Raw genomic sequence first — 20759 nt, 5'->3', positions numbered from 1 at the left:
GGCTGAGCTATGCATCTCCATGGAGACGCATAGAGCCAACGATGCTAGCAGCCTCTATAGCACTAGGACATGGTATGGCCGCCGGGGGACCTTATGTAAAAAGTGTCCCCTGGCTGTGGCATGACACCGCGGGCTGTTGGAGCCCGGTGCTGGTTTCAAAATAAGGGGGACCCCCAGATTTTCTGTCCAAGAGTCCGGGGCTGGTTTCAGAAATACAGGAGACCCCTATGCTTTTTGTCCCCCATATTTTTGGAGCCAGATCCGGCTCAATGAGCCCGGGGCTGGTTACGCCATTTTTTTTTTCACTCGCACCTTTTCATGACTAAAAATCTTACCATATTGCACTTTTTGCCGCGAATTAGTATCTTATTAAATATGCAAATTTGCGTCAAAAATTTTTTAATTTTGAAAACTGCGTTTTGGTGGGATTTCAGGACGAAAGGTGCGAAAAAAAATTTGCCCCTTAATGCATTTCGTCCATAGTGTCAAAAGGTCGACATGAAAAGGTTAACATGAGCATTTCAAAAGCATTTATGTCAACGACTGTCAACATGGCCCCCCAATATGTGTAACATGCACCTTCACATGATTTGTTTGACTCACGATGCTTTGGACTCTATGGCGATGTGAATGGTGAAGTAAGAACAAGACTGTTAAAAAAAATATCCAGCTGGAACATGCAGTACCAACCATTTAACACACAATGATCATTGATTGGTGAAAAACCGGTAGAAAGGGGTGTGTGTGTGTGTGTGTGTGTATATATATATATATATATAGAGAGAGAGAGAGAGAGAGAGAGAGAGAGAGAGAGAGAGAGAGAAATAGAAAAAAAGGAGGCGCACCATAGTGTAGTATATCAAATTTTAAAATTGACAATCCTTTACTTGATGGATTAAAAACACTCACAGGAGTAAACGTGTTATATCGCTATAACACAAATATTGCATAAAAACACAGTGAATCACAGTATATCACCGCATCAGTGGCAAACACGTCTCTCCAGCCTGGCTCCAGGACCTCGCCGCGTCACAGCGTCACCGCGTCACGACCAGCGTCCTCTCAGCTCCGCCCAGGGGCGGAGCTGAGAGGACGCTGGTCGTGACGCTGTGACGCGGCGAGGTCCTGGAGCCAGGCTGGAGAGACGTGTTTGCCACTGATGCGGTGATATACTGTGATTCACTGTGTTTTTATGCAATATTTGTGTTATAGCGATATAACACTTTTACTCCTGTGAGTGTTTTTAATCCATCAAGTAAAGGATTGTCAATTTTAAAATTTGATATACTACACTATGGTGCGCCTCCTTTTTTTCTATTTCTCTATGCTTTACAGTTTGGGCTAGTTGGAAGAGCCCTACATAAGGAGAGCTGCGCAAGCCTGAAATAGATATCTCTTGGATGCTATATTTGATCTACAAACGATCAGCGCTGTAAGGATATTCCTTGTTGCATATATATATATATATATATATATTACTAGTTATATTCCCAGCCCATTAAAATGATGCAACATCATAACCATAATGTCTGAGCACAAACGAACAGAGCAACACATGACTTAGCGTTTTATTATATTTCTATAGATCTGGCTTCCATTGAGAAGTAATGTTCCTTCTGTCACAGCAATGCATGATAAATAGGGTACCACACATGTTCTCCTCCTATATAGAGGCCGATCCAAAACCAGTGTCCTAATCCTTGACTTTTCTTCTCTGGTTCTGGTTGAAAGATCTACAGTGTCAAGAGATTAGATGAAAAGGCTTATGCGCAATAGGTCAATAGGGTCAAAAAGTCGACATGAAAAAGGTTGACACACAATACGTCGACAAAAGCAAAATGTCAACATGGAAAAAGCTCAACATGAGTTTTCATGTTGTTTGGTGTCTATGTTGAAAGTCCCGGAATCGGCAAAAACGGAAACGGCTGTGGATTCAACCATACAGCGGCCATTTCCGACAATACAGATTTGCCTCCGTAGGGGGGCAAACCTGCTACAGGCGAGTCAGGGCCAGGATGGAATACTGTTGGCTCCTATTTCTGATGGCTGGGATTAAATACCCCCCTATGTTTCTTCGCTTCATCACTCTTCACAGCTTAGTACATCTGCCCTGCATCTGTGTAGTCTGAGGTTCTTTGCAACCAGCTGATCGTGAGCGTCATTTATACAGAACAGCAGCTTCCTGCAGATTACAAGTTATTTGGGGACATTATACTAAATGTTTCCCCGTCTTCCTCCCTACGGTTCTATCTGTGGTTTATCCAGATGGTGCAAAGCGGATACACAAATAGCACTGCAGGTCTGCAGGTTCCTACCCTCCTAGTTAGGGATGGCCATTGACCATTGATGATTCAGAGGAGAATAGTTTTGCCACCAATAGGGAGAACCAGATGTTTCCCTCCCCCTCCATATCAAGCATATTTTTTTATTTTTTCCAAAGGGGCCGGGACACAGTGCATAGCTCCACCCCTGACACCATTGAAGCCCAACCCCATGTTTTGATAGGCCCACAGGCCCATCAGTCAAAGAAAATGGTTGACAATCGAGAGGTAAAAGCATTGATGGTCATCCATTGCGTAGTATGCCACTATTGATGGTCATTTGCACTATTGCCAGCGATGGCAACAATTGCTGTCCCTACTCCTAGTTATCGTACAATGGGCATGTGACATAATGACGTGTTATGACTTATCCTCTCACTGACACAAGCATTATCTACAGAGTATAAGATTACATGTATAAGGAATTCCAGGTATCAGCAGAGGAATTCCTCCCAGACTAATGTACACAGGAGCCGGGGATCCCCCATATAGTGCTCACTGGTTATATACAGCTATAGACACAGCCTCAACTATTGTAATGGTGCATACACACTATGCAATATTTTAAACAATATCGCTCATTTTGGCCCTATCGTTTCAAATACCGCCCAGTGTGTACAGTGTGAATGTAGCATGCTCCCCTGGGTTATCAACCCCCCCTCCCTCCGCCACTCAATTACATATGACTGCATGTACCACGGGTGACTTGATGATGTCACTGAACGATATTGTTAATGATATTGCTCAGTGTGTATTGTATGGGAGCCTTTATGCTCCATGGGAGGGTTCTGTCCTACCTGTCCCAAAATGGAGCCAGCCATAGGCCACTATTTGGCAGGGTTTAGGGGAGACGAAGGGGGTGAGCTGGCTTTGGAAAGCATTGGGCATGCTCAGGGGGGAATGTCGCATGTACCCAAGTCATGTGACCACTCCTCACCTGCATTAATGTCCAGGAGCAGGCAGGGCTGCCACTAGGAATCTTGGGGCCGGGACTGATTTCCAGTGTGGGGCCCCCCATCTCCCCCCCTCCCTTCACTTACTGCCGACTGGTCCCAAAGCACAGGCCTCTTCATTGCAGGATACTGACGGCCAATTGGGTCAGCAGCACCGGCTGCTGACCCAATCAGAGCTCATGTACTGGCAGCCGCTCGAATTAGCTAACGGTACACAAGCTCTGATTGGCTCAAAAGCCTGCGCAGCATTTTAATTGGCCGCTGGCGTTCTGCATTGAAGAAGCAGGCAGCACAGCGGATGCAGTGTGTGTGTGTGTGTGTGTGTGGGGGGGGTAGTTTGTGGAGGGCAAAATGAGCTGCCCGGGCCCTTCTAGGGGCCGGGGCCCGACTGTATCCACAGCACCCCCCTGTGGTGGCCCTGGGTGCAGGTTCCAGGGCCAGGTTATACAGATAAAGGCTGTATTTTCCTTTTATGCAATAATAATAATTTTAAAAAGTATATGTATATCATTATGGTTGAATTGGGTGTATTAAACATACAGGACCCGTTAGATTCAGTCTCAGTTTATCATTTATATATGATCTTCATTACGGTAGGAGCTGGGGCTGCTAGATGCAGGATGGGCTGCCACGTTTCCGTGGATCAGAGGTCACGTTATATGACCTGTGCATGGAGCAGCAGGAAGAGATGTATTCTGTAACCGCTGGGAGGAAGTCGCACAGGACAAGGAGATAAGTAGGAAGGAAAGGATTATGGTCACCCTTTGTACGGACGCCGTGGGTCGGGGGAACACATGTGACACAGGGGTAGATGTATGAAGCAGTGATAAGGGAGAAGTGAGCCAGAGATGAAGTGGCCGATGATGGCAACCAATCAGAACTGAAGTATAATTTGCATAATATAAAATTATACAGAGCAGCTGATTGGTTGCCATGGGCCACGTCTCCTCTGGCTCACTTCTCCCTTATCACTGCTTCATATATCTGCCCCACAATGCGGCTGAGGCATGCATCAAAAAACAGTTTTGTACTTTCACCTGTGGTCGGCCTACCAAATCGACCAAACACGTTATTCTGGAGTGCGCCTGTTGCCAACTCTGATTGCTTAAACAGAAGATGGTATTCCCAAGAATACAGCTTTTCAGTTCACCGAGACCAAGGGGAGATGTATTAATATTGGTTTAACGTTATAAAAATAATGGTTCCCGCTTCTCCTCCATAACTAGGATAAGCGGGCACCTGTTACGGCCGAATGTATTAACCCCCTTTGCCGATAAGGAGAGCCTTTATGTCCAGCGGCCGTGGCTCTCCTTATCGGTGCCCCCGCAGTGCTGCGCATGCGCATTGTATGAAAAACCCTCTCTTACCCCGGCCGGTTCTCGGAGCATGCGCGAGATCTCGCTATTATCCCAAGATCTCGAGCGCAGCCCAGAGCCAGCAGCAGGGCTAGTGTTGTCCCGACTGTCGGACCCATGTACCACACCCATGCACGTAACGGTAGTTGATACATCTGCCCCCTAGTAACATAACTGAGGCATGAGCCACTATACAGGTGCCTCGTGCCTCAGACATGCCACCAGTTTGTAGTGCATAGATTAGATCCAATGGTGTGTAGGCACCAGATCCACGTGGAGAGAATCCATGTCTCTCCTTCCTCTGGCAAGGACAGCAGCAAATGCAGGGGTAAGGGGCTGCAAGTACCACAGGTGGTATAAGGTGAGAGCAGAGCTGCAGCACAATGCCCCTCGGTCACCTGCAGGCCGTACTGTGACAGAACCACTCAGAGGGGTGTAACTGGGAACCACGTGTTTCCTCAGGCTGCACAATCAGCTGCTGAGTCACCGTATAGATCTTTTTACCATATATAGTAATTCCTTAAACAGGCTGCATAATAGGCAACGTCCCAGCGGTATACAGAACATGTGTCGAGTGAAGCAAGGAGGCCGAGTTTGACTGAACCTGTATGATCTGAGCACAGGATGTGGCACATGTGTCATAGCTGCTACACGGATACCGAATATGGATACAGCAGCTCTCACTTCCAGTACAGTGACCTAGGTGTGCTGCAGCACGTGTGGAAATGCTACTGTGTGCAGAGCAATGATGATATGCATAATGCTCTGCGCTATAGAGCACAATAACCATTTACAGTAACCTCCATGTATTCTGACACCCTTTTATTAATTGCATCAGGCCCCGAACACGCGTAATAAAGTTATTTTGTTTATAACCCCCCCCATAAGGCCTTACTGTTTCACAATTGCATTGTAATTAAGCACAACACAAAAGATCCATAAGTATAATAATTAGCGTACAGTAGACAGAAGCACTTGGCTGGTATTTTCCTTTGTGGCATTAGAAGGCAGGGCTGGTACCAGGGTTTTCAGCACCTTAGGCACAACTTCAGCTCACTGCTGCCACCACCCACGCAGTAATACCGACTTCCCAGAACCTCAGGTGACAGTGTGGAGGCGGCTTCGTATGGGGCCTACACATGCAGAGATGTCACTGGATTGCTTAGAAATTGCCCCTACATTGCTACATGTGTAAGGGCCATAGCGATAGCGATGCGCAACCCCGCGCATCGATATCTCCCGGCAATTAATATCCAGCATGCTGGATACATCTAGTTAATCACCAGTCAGGGTCATGTTCTCAGTGGAGAACACAGGCCCTGACAGACCGGTCAGCACCCATCGCTGACACATGTGCTGAGCGATCAGCAAATCTCTCTGTGTATAGGCCCCTATAGAAGTTCAATCCTCTCTGAGTCATCCTTAATTTCATGATAGTCAGACTCAGATGCGCCTCCCAGATTCTAAAGCCCCTAGGTAGCTGCCGGTACAGGGCCGAGTGCAGCGGGAGATATATCACTATGGGTTCACTATATCAGCAGTGTCTCACATCCGTGCTGGTGTAGGATTGTGCATTTGGTCTGTGATGTACAATATAGTCATGTGAGTATTAATACTAAGTCATTTTGGTGACATTGATTACTTGCAATGCGTTACATTGTGCCGTAATGTGTAAAAAGGGGGAATATTGAATATTGGAGACAACTGTGCTGCGTAATATAAATTGGTGTTATTTTGTGGCCACGCCTCTTCCCCATGAAGCCACTCCTCTATATTTTAACATAATCGGCACCTATGTACTAGTGTGAGGTGTGATACATGGAATGCGGTCCTTTTGCATACGATGTATTGCATGCAATCCCATTCACCACTATGGGATAGGACAAATCTCCGGATTCGATCCAATGATCACGTGACCGCGCATCGGATCTGAATCGGAAGTAAAACACATACGATATGACACTTCTCACATGATTTATCAGCACAATGTGTCGAATTGGTGTGAAAAGGGCCCAAATTGCACAAGTATATTGCCACCTTTGCTGGCCCATTTACTATTGGATCACATTTGCAATGTGATGTGGGTGGAGTCTACCGCCCAGGATCGCATTGTAATATACGATCCTATCAGTGGGGTGTATTACCCTGCACGCGCAGGGACAGGGGCTCAGAAAGGAGAGCTGACCACACTCTCCACCGGTAGTGCAGTTTGTAGCCGATAGGCCACCACCATCTCGGGTAGCCCCGGGAGTCGGGACCCAATGCGATGCTGCCCGATATTGAACCATCGATGTGGCTGAAAGCAAGCAAAAAAGAGTTTTGGGGTAATTAGCCGCATATATTCAATATTAAATGGGCCCATTAGTCTTCTTGAGTCTGACTCTGAAGGTTTCTTTTTTTTTTTTATTACTTTTCTTTGCCTCTGAAGGTTTCTAAAGCGGAGGCCTCTCATACTGCTCAAGTGAGCGATAAAGCGTTGGAGCCACAAAGCTAAAGCCCCTCCCCCAAATGAGTTGTGGAAAATGATGTGGACTGTTAGCAGGTATTGCTAATGTTAATAGTCTGTCATATGCCGATGGAATTGAGTGAGTGATGCTGACCAGATGCCTTAACTAAAGCAACATTATTTTTGTTTTGTAAAAAAATCGGTACTTGTTTCCTAGCACGGCCACAATCGCGGGCATCGGGTGTCATTTTTAGTGGTCTGCGACGCGACTGACGCGATGCCCCCGATTTTCCCATTGAAATGCATTGAAAAAAGTAAAAATCGCGTCGGTCGCGTCGTATGCGGCTAAAAAAGGCTTAAATGGTCCAGGCGCGATGCCCCCGATTTCCCCATAGGGAACAATGTTAAATGCCTCAATTTACCCGCGATGCCCCCGATTTCCCATAGGAAACAATGTGAAATGGCTCAATTTACCCAAATCATCATAGGGAACAATGGTAAATGGGCCAGAAACTCCCCAAAACACCCCTGAACAGTGAAATGTCCCCCCAAAAGTAGTTTACGCCACCCCACGATCAACGCGAACCCGAAGCGTGGCGAGCGCAGCGAGCCCACGAAGGGCGGCGGTTCGCGTCCTCCGACCTTTTCATACCCCCACTATCCACGTCGGCGTGGAGTTGAGAATAGAATAGTGTGGCGAGCGCAGCGAGCCACCGAGCCCGAAGCGTGGCGAGCGCAGCGTGCCCCGCGAGGGGACGCGGATACCTTCACAGGTAAACGCGTCCCTTCGCGGGCTTCACAGGTATCCGCGTCCGCTCGCCACGCTTCGGGCTCGGTGGCGAGCTGCGCTCGCCACACTATTCTATTCTCAACTCCACGCCGACGTGGATAGTGGGGGTATGAAAAGGTCGGAGGACGCGTACCGCCGCCCCTCGCGGGCTCGCTGCGCTCGACACGCTTCGGGTTCGCGTTGATCGTGGGGTGGCGTATACTACTTTTGGGGGGACATTTCACTGTTCAGGGGTGTTTTGGGGGGTTTCTGGCCCATTTACCATTGTTCCCTATGATGATTTGGGTAAATTGAGCCTTTTAACATTGTTTCCTATGGGAAATCGGGGGCATCGCGGGTAAATTGAGGCATTTAACATTGTTCCCTATGGGGAAATCGGGGGCATCGCGTCTGGACCATTTAAGCCTTTTTTAGCCGCATATGACGCGACCAACGCGATTTTTACTTTTTTCAATGCATTTCAATGGGAAAATCGGGGGCATCGCGTCAGTCGCGTCGCAGACCACTAAAAATGACACCCGATGCCCGCGATTTTTACTCACGATGCCCACGATCATGATCGTTGTGGCCGTGCTAGGAAACAAGTACCAAAAAATCAACCAAAACTCTTTAACTTGTTATAGTCCAGTTCCTGCCTGGGCCTTTACTCACAGAACACTGCAACAATGCCACCTAGTGGCAACATGTAATATTGTGATCTGCAATATAGCAGGTTTGCCATAAATGAGAGGGGAGAATTCAGTTCTGGCATGGCCAGTGCGTGATTAACCAAAAGGCAGATTAGGCTGCAGCCTATGGCGCCAGGACTGGGTGGGCCTTGCAGGTGACAGTGGAGGAATAAAATTAAGGCCTAATTTATTCCATGATTCCTAGCCATCACCTGTCCCGATATAAGGGGGGGATGATTAGAATTTAATTATTAACCCCTTGAGTGGTGGGTTTTGCTGGGGCAGGACAACCTACCAGGGCAGGTTTGTCCTGCCCCAGCAAAACCCACCACAGAATGTAGCCCCCCCCCCCCCCCCCCCTCTGGTGTTTGTATGCTGGAGCTCCCGTGCCCATACAGCTGCTGTCCCAGCTACCAGTCACAGCAGTGAGCTCAGGCGGCAGGCTCGGGGGTGTTCGTCGTGGCTCAGGAGGACTCGGGTGCCTGAACTCCTGAGTGCTCTCGAGTCCCCCCCGAGCCGCCCCAAACCTGCCGCCTTCATCACTGCTGTGAATGGCGGCTGGTGGCTGGGGAAGCGGCAGGGGAGCTCCGGCGTACGATCGCCGAAGTGGAGGTAATGGGGGGGGGGGGGGGCCTAGAGGTGGCGCACCAGTGGTGCACAGCTGGAGGCACCACTGGCGCGCACCTACTGCATAGTGGTATGCCGGAAAATTTTCCGGGACAGCCTGCTGCGGCAGCACGGCTGAACCCGGAAAATTTCCAAACATACCACTAAAGGTTCTTTAGAGCTGGGCCATTAAGGAAGTGTTGTATCTAGGAAATCAAGGTATGAAGGTAGAAGCAGGTGAGACAGGATGTGTGTTATAGAGGGTACACATGATGAGATATGCACTATTTTTCTATTCTATTTTGCTTATATAAGAAAAATTAAATAGAAATCAAATGCTTTTAGCGACATTCGATGCAGACTCGATCCCAATGCACGTTCACATATAGTGGTAATCGAAAAGAAATATAGTCTTGCCAGGCAAGACTATATAATAGAAATAGAACGGTATATCGAATCGAAATTGAATAGAATGCCAGATCGAATCGAATGGCCAGATCTAACCGTGTGTACGCACATCTGGCATTCGATACGATTTCGATTTGATAGTGAATATCTCACCATGTGTACCCTCTATAGATTATATAATCATACAATTCAGCTCAGGATAAATATGGATGACTATGCAAAAAGTTTGTTGTTGAAGAGTAACAAAGCTAAGGGATCTGCCTGTTCTATACCTCAGGCTATGTCCCAAAAAGAAAACCACACATTGAAATCATATATTTATACAAGTGGTGTAGAAAACTGGATGCTCTCCATTTTCAGACATATGAGAACATGAATAAATAGAGATACAACTTCACTTTGGTTCTGTATTCCTCATTTCTGTTTGATGTTTTCTTGTTCTTTGAGTTTTTGATGTTTCTAAATGCAGGGTGCAGAGAACCAGGGATTCAGGATTACCCAGCACCCAGTTTTCTACACCACTTGTATAAATACATGTGGATGACTGTCAGTGAGGATGCCGACAGCCAGAATACCGACACCTGCATCCTGTAGGAGGTAATCCAAACAGGGGTCAAGCAAGTATATTTAACTTCCCATGTCCACTAACTCTCTGTCCCATCTAGTGCCTAACCCTGTACCCCACATCTTAAACCCCCTGACCCTAGCCTCTGGCCCGCTGTCCCCCAGCTCTGAGCCCCTCTCCCCCAGCTTTGAGTCCCTGGCCTGCTGTCCCCCAGCTCTGACCCTCTGAAATCCTGTTCTCTCTTCCCCTCTTCCCCCAACTCTGAGTCCGTGACCTGCTGTCTCACAGCTCTGAACCCCTCTCCTCCATCTCTGAATCCCTGTGTCCCCTAGCTCTGAACCCCTCCCCCCAGAAACCCTGCAGATGGCGCTGCAGCTCCAGGCCCCACATACCCATAGGCCCAACATGATGGCAGCACATAATTAGCACAGTCAGGCATTACATCTGCTGCAGCATTTTTACCTCCAGAGTCCACACAAAGTTTTAAAATTTTCAATATTTGTATGTAATTATGGAGACACTGGGGCGGAGTGTGCAGGGGAGGACACGCCCACCAGGCCATAGCCACACCCACGCAGTGCACTGACTGCATGGTTAGCATCTACCCTGACTGCATTCATTGACCAATGCTCCTCCACTTCTTTAGTGGCCAATTGCAGTGCAGTGTGACTGTAGCCCTTACTCCATGGTACCAGCTAGATCCCTTCGCCGGAAAGACCTTTCCCATCATGCACTGGGTCCACGTCTCCCTGGAGGGGTAAGGCCGGTTTCACACACTCCGGCTCCTGCCGGACGGTGAAATCCCGCACGGCCAGGGAGCCGTGCCGCACACATTAGTTTATCATGGAGGAGATGGCCACAGCCCGGCAGCCGTCCCTTCCAGTGGCGGGATCCGGCTGCAACCGTGCGGCCGGGTCGTGGCCGTCCCGTGTGAATGGACACAATAGTGTCCATTCACAACTAATGTGTGCGGAACGGCTCCCTGGCCGTGCGGGATTTCGCCGTCCGGCAGGAGCCGGAGTGTGTGAAACCGGCCTAATGGGTCCTAGCTACAACCGGGGTATGGGTAAAAACCGGACCAGGACAAAACCCCCGGACCGCCGGACCAGACATCAAACTCTGCATTTTGGAGCTTGTAGTGTCCGGTCCGGGGGGTGTCCTGTCCGGGGGTGTCCTGCCTGAGGGTTCTGCCTGTGACACCTGTCACCAGGTAGAGGAGGAGGGGTAGAATAAAGTCTCCCTGTATGGTCCGGGCATGTAGCAAAAAACGGACGGTCCGGACTACAGGGGGAGGCTGTAATCTCCCTCCCCATGTCCCTGGTGATAGATATCACAGGGACCCCCCCGGACAAGACACCCCCCGGACAGGACACCCCCCGGACCGGACCCTATAAGCTCCGGACTGCAGATTTTGATGTCCTGTCCGGCGGTCTGGAGTCTTGTCCGGTCCGGTTTTTACATAGTCCCCTACAACCGTAACAAAAGTAACATTACTTAATTCCGACCTTGCAGGGAACTCCCTGTACCCAGTTCTCATCCCTTCACCCCGACAATTCCGGTCACCCGACCCAGCTCGCCCTGTCATTGTCGGGGATAACCCCAGGGCCCTCATTACAGCAAATAGGGCAGGTAACGGGCGTCAGGAGGATCTGCCAAAATCTGCCAATCCTTAATATGGCGCCGCACGCCTCCCCGGCTCCACCTCCTTCTGGCAGTGCAGCTGGGTGGGCGGAGTCTAGTGACATCCATGGTTCCCCGGCGTGTGCTGAGAGCTGCGAAATTCATTGTTCGGGTGAGTGTAACCTCTCTGGGACCATCAGTCCTACTCCTACACCCCTATCTCTACGACTGTATCGCCCCCACACACATCTCTCTCTAGGACTGTATATACCCCCATTTTAAGGACTGTCGCCCCCCCCCCCCCCACTCCTCCACCACTAGGACAGTATGTCCCCCCCCTCATCACTACGGCGGTCATCCACAGCCACACTCTCTAGGACTGTATCACTCCTTCACCTCCAGGACTGTCACCCCTAGGACTGTATGTTCCCCTTCCTCTATAACTGTCATCCCCACTCTCTACGACTGTATCACTCCCCCAAATCTAGGGCTGTCACCCCTAGGACTGTATGTTCCCCTTCCTCTATAACTGTCATCCCCACTCTCTAGAACTGTATCACTCCACCTCTAGGACTGTCACCCCTGGGACAGTATGCCCCCTCTCTAGGACCGTATCACTCCTCCACCTCTAGGACTGTCACCCCTAGGACTGTATGTTCCCCTTCCTCTATAACTGTCATCCCCACTCTCTACGACTGTATCACTCCCCCAAATCTAGGGCTGTCACCCCTAGGACTGTATGTTCCCCTTCCTCTATAACTGTCATCCCCACTCTCTAGAACTGTATCACTCCACCTCTAGGACTGTCACCCCTGGGACAGTATGCCCCCTCTCTAGGACTGTATCACTCCTTCACCTCCAGGACTGTCACCCCTAGGACTGTATGTTCCCCTTCCTCTATAACTGTCATCCCCACTCTCTACGACTGTATCACTCCCCCAAATCTAGGGCTGTCACCCCTAGGACTGTATGTTCCCCTTCCTCTATAACTGTCATCCCCACTCTCTAGAACTGTATCACTCCACCTCTAGGACTGTCACCCCTGGGACAGTATGCCCCCTCTCTAGGACCGTATCACTCCTCCACCTCTAGGATGGTCACCCCTAGGACAGTATGCCCCCCCCCCCCCTTCTCAATACAACTGTCACCCCCACCTCTAGGACTGTATCAATCCCCCACCTCTAGGACAGCTCTCTCATCCTGTGGTGGGGGAGGTGTGTGTACAGGTAGGTTACAGACACAGTCATGTGTTTTCTGTCTATTCACACTGTAATTACCATCAATATTTAGGGTAGAAACACTTCCTCTGTGCGACGTCCTGTGCTACCTGTAAACATGGGCTTATCCTGGACAGGATCCATACTATGGCCTTTATTCAGATCTGATCGCAGAACAATTTTTTGGGAAAATGGGCAAAACCATGTGCACTGCATGTGGGGCAGATGTAACGTGCAGAGAGAGTTAAGGTGCCCATACACACACCGATTTCCCTGTACTTTTTGTGCGTGCGATGCGATCAAAAGACAGTACAAAAAGTATGTGCAGCATGCAGATCGTACAGGTTTTTTTAACTTGCTATCTCCATGCGCGCTCCTGTGACAGCACAAATCGAAACCCAGATAGACAGGGCAGCAATGACTATATAGTGCAGATTGGATGAATTGTTTGTAAAAAGCACAGAGATAGCAAAGATTGCATAGCACTCGAATCTTAATGCTAGGTACACACCAGGACGACTAGGGCCCGATCAGCACAATCTAGATCCAATTCCGATCAATCGGATGTAGATTGTGTGCTGATTGGGCCCTTTTCTGACCTGGTGTGGAGCGATTCCGGTCCGATGCGCGGTCCCGCGGGTCGGTCGTTATTGAGATCCTACCTGCTGCAGGTAGGATCTCAATGACGACCATAGAACCGGGTGCGGGTCGCCATCGGATCGGACCCGCTCACGGTGCACATCGTGAGCGGGTCGTGCCCTCCCGCGTCATCGTGAGCGGGTCGGACGAGACACTGACGACCCGCTCACGATGTGCATCGTGAGCGGGTCGTCCTGGTGTGTACCCCGCATTAGTCGAATAGCAAGGGGATCTCACCGTGTGTACACAGCATTAGATTTGTGTGAGTTATTTTGTTTCTGTGCAGGGTAAATATTAGCTGCATTATTTTTACACTGCAATTGAGATTTCAGTTTCAACACACCCCACCCAAATTTAACACTCTGCACATGTTACATCTGCCACACCTGCAGTGCACATGGTTTTGCCCATTTTCCAAACAAATTTGTACTGAGCTCAGATCTGAATAAGGGCCAATGCAGCAACATGTTGTCAGCATGGTAATAGTCAACAAATGTAGCAGCTGGCATGAGTTTTTCCCGATTTTGTTTTCTTCTGTTTTGGATCAGTTTCATACATGCGGACTGTGATTGGTATGGGCAAAGTGTGCTGAGTCTGAGTTCCAGGGGTAGATTTCCCATCAGTCACGTGACACTTGCTGGCAGAGGGGGTGGCACAGAGTCCGCACTGCTAGGACGATGGTTAGGTTATTTTTTTTGCCATTACTTAAGGTGCATACACACATGGATGATGCTGGGAGCGTTCTGACATTGTTCACGGGTGTATCAAATCGTTCATCGTGCGTACACACCAAACGATTGGTCTATGATCATAGACCATTGTTAACGATTGGCGGGTACACGCATTGTTAACGATGCACAGAACGATTTGAATGGTTGTTCCCATAGTATAGTGTGGTGGTGGCGGATAGGGGGGCAATGATCAGTACACTGGTGGTGGATAAGGGGCAATGATCAGTACACTGTGGTGGTGAATGGGGGGGCAGTGATCAGTACAATGTGGTGGTGGATGGGGGGGGGGGCATGACCATGATCAGTACGGTGTGGTGGATGGCGGGGGCGATGATCAGTACACTGGTGGTGGATAAGGGGCAATGATCAGTACACTGTGGTGGTGAATGGGGGGGCAGTGATCAGTACAATGTGGTGGTGGATGGGGGGGGGGGGGCATGACCATGATCAGTACGGTGTGGTGGATGGCGGGGGCGATGATCAGTACAGTGTGGTAGTGGATGTTGGCGGGCACGCATTGATCAGTATAGTGGGGGGCAATGATCAGTACACTGTGGTGGTGGATGGGGGGGCAATGATCAGTACACTGTGGTGGTAGTTGGGGGGCAATGATCAGTACACTGTGGTGGTAGTTGGGGGGCAATGATCAGTACACTCTGGTGGTTGATGGGGGGGCAATGATCAGTACACTCTGGTGGTGGATGGGGGGGGGGCAATGATCAGTACAGTGTGGTAGTGGATGGGGGGGCAATGATCAGTACACTGGTGGTGGATGGGGGAACAATGATCAGTACACTGTGGTGGTGGATGGGGCGGCAATGATCAGTACACTCTGGTGGTTGATGGGGGGGCAATGATCAGTACACTCTGGTGATGGATGGGGGGGGGGCAATGATCAGTACAGTGTGGTAGTGGATGGGGGGGGGCAATGATCAGTACACTGGTGGTGGATGGGGGAACAATGATCAGTACACTGTGGTGGTGGATTGGAGGGGCAAGGATCAGTACACTGGTTGTGGTGGTGGATTGAGGCAATGATCAATACACTGTGGTGGTGGTTGGGATGGGGGCAATGATCAGTACACTGTGATGGTGGATGGGGGGATATGATCAGTGCACTGGGGTGGTGGATGGGGGGCAATGATCAGTACACTATGGTGGTGGATGGGGGGCAATGATTAGTACACTGTGGTGGATGGGAGGGCAATGATCAGTACATTGTGGTGGTGGTGGATGGGGGGGTCAATGATTAGTACACTGTGGTGGATGGGGGGCAATGATCAGTACACTATGGTGGTGGATGGGGGGGCAATGATTAGTACACTGTGGTGGATGGGAGGGCAATGGTCAGTACACTACGGTGGTGGATGGGGGGGAAATTAGCAGGACACTATGGTGGTGGATGGGGTGGGGGGCAATGAGCAGTACAGTGCGGTGGGGGGTTAGGTTACTGTTGCGTTGGTAATCAGGAAGCCCTAACATGAGGAGAGGAGTGATGTGTTTGGGGTGTTCGATAATATTTGCGTAGGGATGACTTGACCCTTAAATTTGCTCCTGCTGAGCGCAATGTTAGCGGAGTGAGGCATGTGGCTGAAGCAGGGCTAGTGGCTGTACACTGATCAGGGGCCACATTCTCACATGGACGAACTGACACCAATAAATGTGAAACACTAGTTTATGCCATCCTTCTCTTTTATCAACCTTTTTGCCATGTAGACTTTTAGGGTCCACCTATCGACCTAATTACTGCTGACACTAATCCACACGCTTATAGCATGGCCACAGGATACTCCGCTCTGCACACACCCGCTGTATTCAGGAACAACCCACCATACCGGAGTGCATGCAGAGTCTCAGCTGTGTGTGTGACCTCTCTGGGATATGTAGTGCTACCTGTATATCGCCCAGCAGCAGCTAATTACCTGTTCTCTCCCTGGGTGTGGTATGGATGCCCGACAGTCGAGATTTTGATACTCAGTACACCGACATCAGAATCACAGCCGCTGGTACGTGGCGTGCTCGCCACAGTGTTCTAGTGTTCATTCTAGCACCCGCTATATTTAAAAACCCATGCAGTTTCTCTTCCCTGGGGTGTCGCTGTCTGCTGTAGAGGTTCTAGCACAGTGTGGTCTATATATCAGCACTGATATGCAAACCAGACATGTGCTAGAAACACCACAGCAGACAGCGACACTCCAGGCAGGGAAGAGGAACTGCATGGGTTTTCAAATATGGCGGGTGCTAGAATGAACACTACTATTCTCCCTCTATGGGGTTGTGGACCCCCCACGAGGGAGAATATCCGTCAGTCAGGATTACGATGTCTGTGTACTGACCGTTGGGATCAGGCCGGAATCCCTCTCTCCTGCCTGCTGAATGCTTATCGCCGCCACTACACTCTTGTGATTTCTTGCTTCTTGTTGTATATTGTTCCTTGCGTACATGATGGACGTGTCATATGGAGGTAAATGTTTTATTAGCATTGTTTAGGGAACAGCATGGACCGAGAATAGGGCGCGGCCCAGAAGTTCACTTTGCGGTAGCATAGAAATGTGATTGGATGGCAGAAAGTAGCGTGTGGCCCATCTAACCTGCCCTGTTATGTTTTCTGCATTTGCATAAAACTGTGTTGTTATTGTGCAGAGTGTACCCCCCGGCAGTGACTGGTGATGGGGAACACGGAGAGCGGAGATTACCAGACGCAGCTGTCTAGGCTCTCTTCAGCGGAACAGACGGAGGTAGGGAGGCGGTTTGAGGATCTATGTCAGATGAAGGACGCCAGTAAGAAATCGCTGGGACTGACTGCGTTCCAGGTAGGATGCGATGAAGGGTTTCTCTATATCGTGGTCTTTACTACAGATTGGTGAATAATATAAGCTTCTTCTTTAAAGAGCCCAAACCTGGTGTCCTATCTGTGTGCAGTTTGCATGTTTTCCCCACATTTCCTTTAACTTTCCAAAAAACCATGTTGACCTAAACAATCCATGCCTATATGTAAACATGCAATAGGTAATATAGATTGTAAGCTCCACTGGCCCAGAGACTGTTGGGTACGGCTTATATATTACTTGCACTTCATATTGTCTTGCTGAGCACCTGCTATTGCTCTCTGTTATCAGTCATTGCAGAGTTCACTGTCTGCTGAGTGCAGAAAAATGCAGTGACTAGTGATTATCCTTTCTACTTCTACAGAAATCCTGAAAACATGGCCTGTTGGGGGTACTTGAGGGTTGAGGTTTAAAACCACTGCATTCATGAAAGGAATAACCTAATATGATCTATGATTATGATGTTAATGTGTCTTATTAAAAATACTATTGTACTTTTTGTTCTAACGTCACTTTGGTAAATGCAAAATAACGCCATGGTTGGATGTTGTACAGTAACTTTACCCAGAACCCTTTGCTTTTTTCCCCAGAATGCCATTGGGAATTCATTACCAGCCACCATGTGCCTGTCAATTTTTCGTGGCATGCAAAGCATAACCGTTACCAGCAAGACTTCTGGTTCGGAGATTGGCAAAGAGCAGTTCACTTTGTTCCTTATCGACATTCTGAGGGGAACGGCAGAGGAGAAGAGCGCTATCATCATTCGGATGGTTGGCACTGACAACGAGCAAGTAACAGGAAGTCAGCTCAAGCAGGTTAATGTCAGCATTATCCACTTTGTATTGCGTGTAATATTCCCACATTGGAAAAGCAGTTCTGACTGCCGTGTATGTTATTATACAGCAATATGTGTGGTACTTGTGTATTTTGGCGGCGCCCATCGCATCGCATACCATAACGCATACGATGGTATGCGATGCGACGCGATATCGTACAATAGTGCACGATGGCATACAATTTTCAAATTGTATGCCATTGTACATGGCATACAATGCATACGATGCGATGCGATTAAACATTGTATAAGCACCCTAATGGGTGCTTACAATGTTAAATGCACCCCCCCGCCACCCCCCCACTATAAACGTGAACCCGAAGCGTGGCGAGCGGCGGCGGTACGCGTCCTACGACCTTTTCATACACCCACTATAAATCGTCGGCGTGGAGTTGAGAATAGAATAGTGTGGCGAGCCCGAAGCATGGCGAGCGCACGCGGATACCTGTGAAGCCCGCGAAGGGACGCGTTTACCTGTGAAGGTATCCGCGTCCGCTCGGTGGCTCGCTGCGCTCACCACACTATTCTATTCTCAACTCCACGCCGACGTGGATAGTGGGGGTATGAAAAGGTCGTAGGACGCGTACCCCCGCCCCTCGCGGGCTCGCTGCGCTTGCCACGCTTCGGGTTCACGTTTATAGTGGGGGGGTGGCGTGGGGCTGCATTTAACATTGTAAGCACCCATTAGGGTGCTTATACGATTTTTTACCATCGGGTACATGGCATGCGATGCGTTCATCGTATGATGGACATCGGGGGCGCCGCCAAAATACACAAGTACCATATGTGTAATATTTAGTTGCGCGATTAAGTGTGGAGCAGGACCAACGTTCAAGGCTGTGTTTCCCAAACTCTTTCCTCATGGCTCTCTAACAGGGGCGTATTCAATTAGCCACCAGGTTTGTGCAATAAAAATGAACATTCCCATCGCACCCTATTGCTGATTAACACAACTATTCACTCCTCCGATTCCAGTGGCATGCAATTACAAAAAAAATGCACGCGATCGTTTTTTTCAAAAACATACAAATATTGAAAACCTGCGGAAATCCGTCTGTGCCATAAAAACATGCAAAGAAAAATTGGATCACATTATAGATTTTACTGTCCAAAAGCAAAATACATTGGGCTATAAATCGCTTTAAGTGGCTGACTTTGCAACAGGTTAAAAATGATTAGAATACTATCTTTATCCAGCAAATAAATGCTCAAGTTAATTTAAGGTGTGCATAAAATTAAAATGCTAGATGAAATTATTTATAAAAGGAGAAAAAAAAAAAAAAAAGGAAGCCACAGCTGCACTCATTACGCACTGACACATTTTAAAAGATCCACAGGTGGAGCTAATTATTTCACCTGTGATTTTGTGTGGATACCTGGAAAATGTGCACTGTTGGGGGGTCCTTGACGACCGAGGTTGAGAACCACTGCTCTCCACCAAGCATGTCCAATCTGCGGCCCTCCAGCTGTTGTGAAACTACAAGTCCCATCATGCATTGCCACAGTTTTGCTATTAGGGAATGCTAAAACTATGGCAAGGCATGCTGGGAAGTGTAGTTTCACAACATCTGGAGGGCCGCAGGTTGGAAATGCCTGCACTAGACGTATTACTGTATGTGTCTGGGCTTTGACGTATAGTACCAATAATTTTATAGCCTAAGCCTGGGGTAGCCAACCCTAGTCCTCGAGAGCTACCAACAGTGCATGTTTTGCAGGTCTCCTCACAGAATCACAAGTGAGCTAATTAGCTCCATCTGTGTGTCTTTTAAAATGTGTCAGTGATTAATGAGTGCAGCTGTGCAGCAGCTAGGTTGTCTGAAAAATGTGAACTGTTGGTAGCTCTCGAGGGCTAGGGTTGGCTACCACTGGCCTAAGCCCTAATCTCTGTATCTGTACATCCTGACCATGTGACCCAACTTTGTCTCTTATTCCTAGTATTTGGAAGATTTGGTCCATGCGGTGGTTCACGTTCTGCGCCATCGCAATGCACTGAGTGGATGGAGTCTGGAGAACACTCGTGACTGTGACACGGGGGCCTGCGCTCTGGCCTTGCAGCTATTGTCACAGATAAAACCACCTGGTACTGTATGTTTTTATTGATAATTTGTACAATTTATTCTGGGGTTCCACAGACACGAACAGTTATTTCAGGGATCCTGTATTAGGAAATTAGAATTCTGGTTGTCCCCTCTCTCTCCAGTCCTGAGAAGGGGCAAATTGTTTCGCTTTATATTTTATAGAGCCAGAGATCCCACTGCTAGAAATTAATGTATGCGGATCTTTTGTGTCAGAAAAGCAAGAAAAACTATTTTTTTGTGATAAAAAAAAATCTCCTTTATTACTCGACGTAGTCTCCCTCCAGGACGATACACTTGGTCCAATATTTAATACCTTCGAAAAAGTAGGGTGTCTCAAAGCCTTCAAAATACTTCTAATGGCTTCCTCATTAGATGAAATTCTTACTTCTGAGCCAGATGTTCATATTTGGAAATGGGAAGAAGTCCCTCGGTGCCAAATCCTGAGAATAGGGTGGCTGGGGAATCAGTTTGAAGTCCATCGTTTTTCCATGGTCACGGTCGACTTGTGGGACAGCGGTGATCTTGGATGTACGTTCCAGCTCTTCTTTCAAACGGTCCAATAATGTTGCACAGTTCTCTCCTGCTATTTTTTACAACCTTCTAGTCAGTTAGGATAATTCCTTAGGAATCCAAAAAAACTGTAGCTATTCCCTTTCTTGCTGATTCAACTCTCTTTGCCTTTTTCAGCGTACTTTCAAT

The 20759-nt window shown here is 48.6% G+C and overlaps 1 protein-coding gene across 1 annotated transcript in view; it reads left to right on the top strand.

Moving 5' to 3' along the window:
* Nucleotides 1-11754: 11754 nt before the first annotated feature.
* Nucleotides 11755-20759, top strand: part of MEAK7 (MTOR associated protein MEAK7) — a 30418-nt gene continuing 21413 nt past the window's right edge. Inside the window, exons 1-4 of the mRNA XM_083164043.1 lie at nt 11755-11904; nt 16963-17132; nt 17738-17962; nt 19918-20062. Coding sequence (XP_083020169.1) covers nt 16989-17132; nt 17738-17962; nt 19918-20062 — 514 coding nt within the window. The 5' untranslated portion in view covers nt 11755-11904; nt 16963-16988. The remainder of the gene's footprint in view (nt 11905-16962; nt 17133-17737; nt 17963-19917; nt 20063-20759) is intronic.

The sequence above is a fragment of the Crinia signifera genome, chromosome 11, assembly GCF_055691185.1.
Source record: "Crinia signifera chromosome 11, ASM5569118v1, whole genome shotgun sequence".
NCBI lineage: Eukaryota > Metazoa > Chordata > Amphibia > Anura > Myobatrachidae > Crinia > Crinia signifera.
The sequence above is the reverse complement of the archived record's forward strand: the minus strand, read 5'-3'. Positions and strand labels throughout refer to the sequence as shown.